Source organism: Nerophis lumbriciformis, linkage group LG28 (assembly GCF_033978685.3).
Source record: "Nerophis lumbriciformis linkage group LG28, RoL_Nlum_v2.1, whole genome shotgun sequence".
Taxonomy (NCBI): Eukaryota; Metazoa; Chordata; class Actinopteri; order Syngnathiformes; family Syngnathidae; genus Nerophis; species Nerophis lumbriciformis.
The window spans coordinates 16,719,005-16,729,489 of record NC_084575.2 but is presented as its reverse complement, the minus strand read 5'-3'; the positions used below and the strand labels follow the sequence as shown (position 1 = coordinate 16,729,489).

General features: G+C 39.3%; 1 protein-coding gene across 2 annotated transcripts in view; it reads right to left on the bottom strand.

The window, feature by feature from the left end:
• Positions 1-15: 15 nt before the first annotated feature.
• The window catches only part of rnf123 (ring finger protein 123), a 67,204-nt gene continuing 56,734 nt past the window's right edge, over positions 16-10,485 (bottom strand). For both annotated transcript variants that reach the window (XM_061923756.2, XM_061923758.2), the window contains 3 exons: positions 5,241-5,335; positions 767-852; positions 16-683 (listed from right to left, as the gene is read on the bottom strand). In XM_061923756.2, the coding sequence (XP_061779740.2) occupies positions 584-683; positions 767-852; positions 5,241-5,335 (281 nt within the window). In that variant the 3' untranslated portion in view covers positions 16-583. The remainder of the gene's footprint in view (positions 684-766; positions 853-5,240; positions 5,336-10,485) is intronic.

The window sequence follows — 10,485 nt, the reverse complement described above, 5'->3', positions numbered from 1 at the left end:
CTAAAACAGTAAACATCACGCCCACACACACTTTATATATACGTACCATGCACACTCTCCAGTACGCAACTTCTATGACATTAAACACTGAATTGTGTGCAACAAAGGTTGTCTGTGATTCCAGCAGGTTGAGTAAAAATGTGTCTCTCTCCAGTGAGGAGCATCTTTGATCCTGGACGGAAACCATGTGTAATTTGTGTGTAAGATAAAACAACTTAGCTAGATGTATAATTATCGTATTTTACGATAATTTCACCCTCTGTATGATCAATGAATAAAAAATAATCCCATAGTGTACGATTATGTGAGCCCTTTACAAACAGGATACCATCCTGCACTGTGCCTGATGTTGTGCATTATCTCACTTGACACTTTACAGCCAGGTGGGGGCGCTGTTCTCCCAGTGACGGTGCGGTTTGTTTATTTAAAGGTTATAAGCTATACTGTTTTACGGAGCGACATAAAATCCAGTATGTACGATAATTTTTGAAATCAGAGCATCATAACACTGGTGTGAGAAACAAAACTAACAAAAACCAATGTCTGTGTAAACCTAAAGTGTGCATGTGTGTTTGTGTGTATGTTAGGAGGAGGTGGGCTTGCAGTAGTCGTCCACTGCAGTGATGGTGGCCTTGCAGAAGAAACAGTCCTTGTTGTTCATCAGGTGTTGGTTGATACAAGCTCTACACAACCACAAAACACAAGATCAATCCCAGCATGCACTGGAACACCAACAAGATCAAACCAAGTTAAGTTTTGGACTGACTTGCAGGACTTGTGTGAGCAAGGTTTGAAGATGGCCGAGATAGAGTGAGCGTAGCAGATGGGGCAAAGGTCGTCCTCGCTGGTGGGCTGAGAGCAAAAAGAGAAAAAAATGTGTGTCTTACACTGAACATGCTTAAATGTCACACATGGAGCAGCAATATTTTTCTTCACAACCGTTTTTGCGGCAACACAAGCGGTCGTCGAAAAGCAAACAGTTGCGCGAATGGTCGACAGCTTTTCAAACAGCATGAAGATTTACGCTAAGCCGCAGATGGCGTCGGGTCCTGGTATGCCACCATAAACGTTTTGTCAGGATTTTATGATAAATGAATGCCAATGACTAGACCCACGTGAGCAGTTCAGCTAATGCAGAAACAAGCTATCCATACCGCACAGGAAATGTGGGCCATTTGCGTAAAATGTAAAAATGCATGATAAAATAATGTAAAATATATGTTTTATGTCGCAAATTTACTAAATGCAAGTCAAAAGATAAATTCAAACTACATAGATACATACATTCAGTCGTGGTCTAAAGTTTACATACACTTGTGAAGAACATAATGTCATGGCTGTCTTGAGTTTCCAATAATTTCTACAACTCTTGTTTTTTTGTGATAGAGTGATTGGAGCACATACTTGTTGGTCACAAAAAAACATTCTTGAAGTTTGGTTCTTTTAGGAATTTACCATGGGTCTACTGAAAATGTGACCACATCTGCTGTAATATGTCTGAAGAAACAAGTCCATGTCAGAAAACCAACACATTTAGCTGAACTGCACCAATTTTGTCAAGAGGAGTGGTCAAAAATTCAACCAGAAGCTTGTGGATGGCTACCAAAAGCGCCTTATTGCAGTGAAACTTGCCAAGGGACATGTAACCAAATATTAACATTGCTGTATGTATACTTTTGACCCAGCAGATTTGGTCACATTTTCAGTAGACCCATAATAAATTCATAACAGAACCAAACTTCATGAATGTTTTTTGTGACCAACAAGTATGTGCTCCAATCACTCTATCACAAAAAAATAAGAGTTGTAGAAATTTTTGGAAACTCAAGACGGCCATGACATTATGTTCTTTAAAAGAGTATGTAAACTTTTGACCACGACTGTATACATACATATATACATATATATATATGTACATATATATATACACATATATATATATATATATATATATATATATATATATATATATACATATATATATATACATATATATATATACACATATATATACACATATACATATATACATATATATGTCTTAATAAGGTTATCCAAAAAATAGTGCTCGATACCTTAGTAGAGCGCAATATATGTATGTGTGGGAAAAAAATCACAAGACTATTTCATCTCTACAGGCCTGTTTCATGAGGGGGGGGTTCCCTCAATCATCAGGAGATTTTAATGGGAGCATTCACATACCATGGTTTATATAGGGCACAGAGTGGGTGGGTACAGGTTGGCGTAGGGGCGTGGTGATCAACACATTTGGGACCTCAAAGACAATAATGTTGAATATTCAATAACATGGCAAATTCTTGCATCCAGCACACCTTACAATAGTGGTAATAAAAGATGCAACCTATGCTTGAAAGAGAAACTGTTTATTATTTACCGTCCAGACCTGTCATCCCTCAACAAGCGCAGCGAAATTGTAACAGCATGCCGCCACAGACGGAAACACCTCCTAGGTAACACATGAGCCAATCACCACGCCCCTACGCCAGCCTGTACCCACCGACTCTGTGCCCTATATAAACCATGGTATGTGAATGCTCCCATTAAAATCTCCTGATGATTGAGGGAACCCCCCCTCATGAAACAGGCCTGTAGAGATGAAATAGTCTTGTGATTTTTTTCCCACACATACATATATATATATATATATATATATATATATATATATATATATATATATATATATATATACAACATACATACATATATATTAGGGCTGCAACAACTAATCGATTAAAATCGATTATAAAAATAGTTGGCGATTATTTTAGTCATCGATTTGTTGGATCTATCCTATGCGCATGCGCAGAGGCTACTTTTATTTATCCATCCATCCATCCATTTTCTACCATTTACTCCCTTTTGGGGTGGCGGGGGGCGCTGGAGCCTATCTCAGCTACAATCGGGCGGAAGGCGGGGTACACCCTGGACAAGTCGCCACCTCATCGCAGGGCCAACACAGATAGATAGACAACATTCACACTCATATCCACACGCTAGGGCCAATTTAGTGTTGCCAATCAACCTATCCCCAGGTGCATGTCTTTGGAAGTGGGAGGAAGCCGGAGTACAGCCCTACATATACACACACATTATATATCTATATATACACATATACGTATATATACACATGTATATACGTATATGTACACACACACACACACACACACACACACACACACACACACACACACACACACACACACACACACACACACACACACACACACACACACACACACACACACACACACACACACACACACACACACACGGCCGACTTAAAAGAACACATTTTTAAAACTAAGTTTTTAGGGCATCTCCATGGAACCAGAAGGAGCTTTTCTAATCTGTAACCTGCTTTGAAAAAGTTTCATTAGAATTATTATACCAAATAATACTTGCTGGAATCAGTTTGAATTGATAATCGATTCTGAATCGAATAGTCACCGCAGGAATGGGAATCGGCTCGAATCGTTAGGTGTCCAAAGATTCCCACCCCTACTATCTACACAATAATTAGTATTTTTATATTATTCTTCTTGTTGACTTTTAGCAGGAAAACCTTTGATAGATATAAGATGACTTCAACATTTTATTGATGCCATTTGGTGCTGCGTACACATGGCTCTGAAAGACTATAGTTACAAATATATATATTAATAAGCCTTATATTTCGATTATACCCACCTTGCTATATAACGGTGTTTACAGTGCATTTGGAAAGTATTCACAGCACTTCACTTTTTCCACATTTTGTTCTGTCACAGACTTATTCCAAAATGGAATAAATTCATTTTTGCCCTCAACATTATACATACAAAACCCCATGATGACAATATGAACATTTTTATTTGTTTTAATTTTGAAAATGTATTAAAAATAAACTAGGAAATCACATGTAGTACATAGTATTCACCGCCTTTGATCAATACTTTGTTGAAAGCACCTTTGGCAGAAATTACAGCCTGAAGTCTTTTTGAATACAATGCCACAAACTTGGCACACCAATCTTTGGGCAGTTTCGCCCATTCCTTTTCATCCAGGATGTCTCTGTACATTTCTGCATTCATATTTCCCCTTATCCTGACTCGTCTCCCAGTCCCTGCCGTTGAAAACCATCCCCATAGCATGATGCTGCCACTATTATGCTTCACTGTAGGGATGGTATTGGCCTGGTGATGTGCGGTGCCTGATTTCTTCCAAACATGATGCCTGGCATTCACGTTAAAGAGTTCAATCTTTGTCTCGTCAGACCAGATCATTTTGTTTCTCATGGTCTGAGTCTTTCATGTGCATTTTGGCAAACTTTTTACTAAGAAATGGCTTCCGTCTGATCACTCTAATATACAGGTCTGACTGGTGGATTGCTGTAGAGATGGTTGTCCTTTTGGAAGGTTCTTCTTTCCACAGATGGATGCTGTAGCTCTGACAGAGTGACCATCGGGTTTTTGGTCACCTCCATGACTGCATAGAGGAATGGGAGAAACTGCCCAAAGATAGGTGTGCCAAGCTTGTGGCATCGTATTCAAAAGGACTTGAGGCTGTGAATACTTATGATTAATTACTTTTGATAAATTTGAAAAAAAAAAATCCCATTGCTATTATTTGGTATCATGTGTAGAATTTTGAAGACAAAAATGCAATTATTACATTTTGGAATAAATCTGTAACATAACAAAATGTGGGGAAAAGTGAAGCGCTGTCAATACTTTCCGGATGCACTGTATTTCCTTAAGCCACGACCCCAAAAAGGGACAAGCGGTAGAAAATGGATGGATGGACAACATCCCTCATTATACAAAATCATCAGATAAATACATTTACATACTCCTCTCTGGGGGGAAGGAGGGTACTAGGATGTCAGGGGATGCAAAACAATAACATAACATAACATGGTCACTACTGCCTAGTTTCTCTTGCTATAGTCTTATTTGACTGTTATATTTTTATTCTCATTGTTGCTTTTTATTTTTATTCTTATTGTAATATTTTTCTATTTTGTTTCCATTTATACCCCCATTATTTACGTTTTACTTTTATGTACTCAATTTAAATTTTCCTGAGGGAACTCTCCTGAAGGAATCAATAAAGTACTATCCATCTATCTATCTATCTATCTATCTATCTAACGAGCATTCAGCTTCACAATCGAGTACCAATAAGCACACTGTGATTCTGCAGCTGTTATTAACAGCAAAAGGTGTGATGACATCACTGACCGCTGTGCTGGCCGCAGCCTGCTGGGATTCTTCGGTGAGGAATGCCAACATGAGCTCAACCTTTTGCTTCTCCTCCTGGCTGATGTAGTCACTGTCTGTTGGGGGCAAAGCACAAACATGAGCTCAAGCGACTGCTAACAAGAAACTATTAAATCACTCATGACTCCTTGGAAAACAAGACATCATTATTGGTTTGCCAGAATAGCGACCTCTACAGGACGATGAGGATAATGACGCTATCATAGGAAGAGGACGTGTTAGTGACCCAAACGACTACACGCTTCTTCAACAAAGATTATTGGCCGAAATTTGGTGTTGCGATTCCAGAAATGATCACAAGAGGGAAATGGGGCACTTTTAACGTGTTTGACATAGCTTGTGGCTCTTATGTAACAGTTGCTGTTGATTGCTGTCAACATTTCAATTTCAGAATATGGGAGATTTCACAGAAAAATGGGTGGAGAAAGAGGGATTTTCAATGTCATCACAAACTAGTTTGATCAACCAAAAAAATTATAATTATAATTCATGGCCTAGACGGGACTCACACCTATGTCACTTATAGCCAGATACATAAAGACTATTCTATTCTATTCTATCATAAAAGATGCTGATTGTTCACAGTCAGGTATGTCTGAAATCTGGACCAAATACAAAGAAGATGGGAAGGTTGTAAAAGGCAAGCATACTGGTAGAACAAGGAAAACATCAAAGGGTCAAGACCGAAAACTTCAAGCAATATGGCTTGAAAACTGAAAATGCATAGCAAAACAAATAAAGAACAAATTGGCGGGAACTGCAGTCACCATCTGTGACCGATCTGTAAGAAAGCACCTCAAGGAAATGGGATTTAAATTCAGAAAAAAGCTCAACAAAAGCAGTCAATGACCTCTAACAAAAAAAAAACAATGTTCCAATGGGCTAAAGAAAAGTAATTGTGGACTATCGTTGACTGAATGGAAGTCCTATTCAGTTATGAATCTTGAATCTGTATTGGGCAAAATGATGATGCTGCAACTTTTGTTTGGTTGCTTTCTAATGAGATTTATGAAGACGACTGCCTGAAGAAAACATGCATTTCCACAGTAATTGATGATATGGGGATGTATGTCAATTAATGGCACTGGGGATATGGCTGTCTTTACATCTTCAATACATACACAAGTTTAAATTGACATTTTGGACACTTTTCCTATTTCATCAATCTAAAGTAGACCTGGGCATTCTACGGCCCGCGGGCCACATCCGGCCCTTTGTGCATCCCTGTCCGGCCCACGTGAGGCCAATCACAAATTACAAAATAAATTTAAAAAAGTATCTATGTCGAGTGTGCAATACAATGGTGCTGCTTTTGTTTTGAAAAGCGTTATTTGTATTACTTCCGTGTGGACGTATGCCTGTGCGCGATTGTGAGTGAATGTGAACAGCGGCAATCACAAATTACAAAATAAATTTAAAAGAACATCTATGTCGTGCGTGCAATACAACTGTGCTGCTTTTATTTTGAAAAGTGTTATTTATGGGCGTATGTCCATGTGTAACCTGTGAGTGAAGGTGCACAGCGACAAGTGATGCACGGTTACCCCCGAGACGCTAAAAAGAGAAAAGTTGATGACGAATGCCGTGTTTTCAACAAGACATGGACTGCCAAGTATTTCTTTACAGAAATTAAAGGTAAAGCTGTGTGCTTAATTTGTGGTACACAGGTTGCTGTGTTTAGAGAATATAATTTGAATCGCCACTACACGACGAAGCACAAGGAAAAATACCGGAATCTGTCTGATAAAGCGCGCGCAAGGGAGGCTGATGCGTTGATGGTAAAACTGCAAACCCAACAAGGACTTTTTGCCAAATTTCACACCGCCAGAGATGCAGCTGTTAGGCCAAGTTTCATAATTTCTCACAAAATCGCCAGAAAAAGTAAGGCGTTTTCTGACGGAGAGTTTATTACGGAGTGCTTATTGGACTCTGTTGCGCTGATAACGCCGGAGAAGAGGGGCACATTTGAGAACGTGTCACTCTCCCGACGCACTGTAACGAGGCGGGTTGAGACCATCGCTGGAAACTTGGAGCTTCAGCTGAAGAACAGAACGGCCGACTTTGACTGTTTTTCGCTGGCTTTGGATGAGAGCTGCGATGTACGTGACACCGCCCAGCTGCTCATCTTCTTACGTGAGATAACTGCAGACTTTCAAATCACGGAGGAGCTGGCAGCCATGCAGTCAATTAAAGAGACAACCACAGGTAATGATTTGTTCACATAGGTAAATGCGTGTTTAGACATGTTAGGACTGAAATGGGACAAGCTGGCAGGTGTGACAACAGATGTTTGTCCAAATCTGACGGGGAAAAATGTTGGACTTTTAAAGAGGTTGCCGGATAAAGTGACAGAAATTGACATTTTTGCATTGTATTATTATACATCAGGAAGTGTTGTGTAAGACAGTGTTAAAAATAAAACCATCAAAAGCAATCTGCTTTTGTATAAAGAAAGTTAAGATAGGTTAAATGAAATTATTATTATTATTATTTATCTTAGGTATATCAAAAATAATTTGAGCAAAATGTAATTGAAATATTGTCTGTGTGGCCCTCCAGCAGTGCTCGGATTGCTCATACGGCCCCCGGTAAAAATTAATTGCCCACCCCTGATCTAAAGGATGTTTGGGGATGATGGACATCATTTTTAGAGATAAACTGTTGATTTTCCTTGAAGAAAGATAAATAAAGTCAACTTAATGACCGTAAAAAAGTCTGGATCTCAACACAATTGAAAATATGTGATGGAAATTGAAGAAATTCATGACAAGACTGTAACCTGCAAAGCTTACTTAAAGTTGGAGCAAGATCGATGAAGAGTACTGTTTGTCATTCATTATGTCCATGCCTCAGAGACTGCAAGGGTATAAAAGCAAGAGGTGGTGAAACAAAATACTTAGTGGTGTGTTGTAGTGTTTCTGTGTTTGTTTTTCATGATTCCATAACTTTTTGCTCAGAATTGAGTGATTCCGTCATTTTTTTACTTTGCTTGATCTAAAATGAAACGGTTACAATTTATTTTTGATTCTGGATTTATTCTAGTGTTTCTGAAAGCAAGAAAGTTGCAATTTGAAATGACTATAGTTTTGTGTCATGTGTTATCGGCTTTTTGCATACAAAATTAAAAAAAACATAATGATCATCCCCCAAGACTGGTGAATCCATTTTTTCCCAACGATTGAATATCCCAAATGGGCATCACTAATGAATACACCATCTAGTCTGATGAACACAATCAGCAGTTAGCGAGTATAATAAAAGGGTTCCTAGTAAGAAACACTAATATTGAGAAAATGAAAACAATTCTGAGCGCTTATAGTCTCGACATTTCTCAAGCTGGCTCACATAATTTCTTCCTTGATGTTACAGAAAGTATGAGGAAGTGTGAGCAGCTGCCTGCTCTTCTTTTAGTCAAAATAATAAGTCTCCTATTTGTTTGAAACTTTGGCAGAGATGTCTTTTTTATTGTCTTCCTGCGCATCCATCTGCCTCGTGTTGTTGATTCAATTAAATCATGTAAACTTGCAACCCGCCGTACTCCTTTCACGCACTGAGGCTCGAGTCAAGCAGACCCGATTGCTGCAGTAGCGGCCGTTTTAGTAAGGAAATGTTTTTGGACAGCAAAATCTGGGAAAAAAGCAGGACTGGGAAGACGCCGGGAAAGAAGGATAAAAAGAAAAACTGGATTTATTGGCAAAAACGGGAGGGTTGACAGGTATGCTCTTCAAGAGGCCCTTTTTTTGGAATTTTTCACATTCATCATGAAATAAGTGATGATGGATGTGTGCGTTTTTTTATAATACATTCTATATATTAAATAAATAACATCAAAAGTCCGCTTACAATTGAGCCTATGGGAGCCACGCAATTCTGTCTACTGAGCCCTTGAAAATAGCATACAAACACTTCCCTTAAGGTTTTTATGTACATAATGTAAGTATATATGTAATGTAGGAACGGGCACATTTATAATAACATTGAATATTTATGTATTTTGATCATTTTAAGCATATGCGGCGCATTAATTTAAAAAACGCATCACACTTGCTTTTTTTTTCTTCTTCTTCATCACTGATTATTACTAACTGCAGACTTCATGACAGAGAACAGACATAATAAAACATCACTTACTGTGCAACTCCGGCTTATTAGTGATTCCCAGAGCCCAAAAAAAGCTGCGGGCTGTAGACCCTTTTTCTATTCGGGCTCCAGTACTTTGGAATGCAGTTAGAGATGCTACCTCAAAGCATTTAAGTCCCATCTTGAAACTCATTTGTATACACTAACCTTCAAATAGACCCCCCTTTTAGACCAGTTGATCTGCCGTCTCTTTTCTGCTCTGCCCCCGTGACCACAGATGAGGCGCCAGCTGTTCAAAGTCGGGACCTGGGGTGGACCACTCATTTCTGCATCAGTTGATGATGTCTCTGCGCTGCTGACTTGTCTCCACTCAAGATGATCCCCTGCTGGCCCCACTATGGACTGGACTCTCACACTATTAACTAGATCCACTTGATGTCCAATGCACTGGTCGCCCAGGGGGGGGCCCACATCTGCGGTCCCCTCCGAGGTTTCTCATTGTATCCCATTGGGTGGAGTTTTTTCTTGCCCTGATGTGGGATCTGAGCCAAGGATGTCCTTGTGGCTTGTGCAGCCCTTTGAGACACTTGTGCATTAGGGCTATATAAATAAACATTGATTGAAACTTTGATTGAATGTCTGCTGTCATTAGGACCCCGACTGCTAGAATGTTTACATAGTCTCATTTAGATGAAGAATGACTCATAATCCTCGCAAAGAAACAGGGTGGAGGGTGGAGGGACCAAGCGTCTTTTCGTGTCGTACTTGCCAGTTTCGGGTCCTAAATAGCTGTCAAAGTTTACCAACTTGTCGGAGTACCTACTCACACTTCTTCTGTCCAAGTGAGATGCATGATTTACGATCTACAACAAACAGGGAGCAAGGAAGTGAGGAAGTAGCAGGCCACTTGATGATGTAAGCATAGGGACACACGGGAGTGATCACGGCGCCGCTATAAATAGTTTGTCTATGTTAGCGCTTATAATAACAATTATTGGGTTTTATGGGCGAAATAGTGGTGCTCCCATTGGCTCCGCTGTAAGCAGACTTTTATTTACGTTTATTTTAGAGTGCATTACAAAAAAAATCTATCCGTCGTCATGTCTTTCATAATAATTGTGAACGA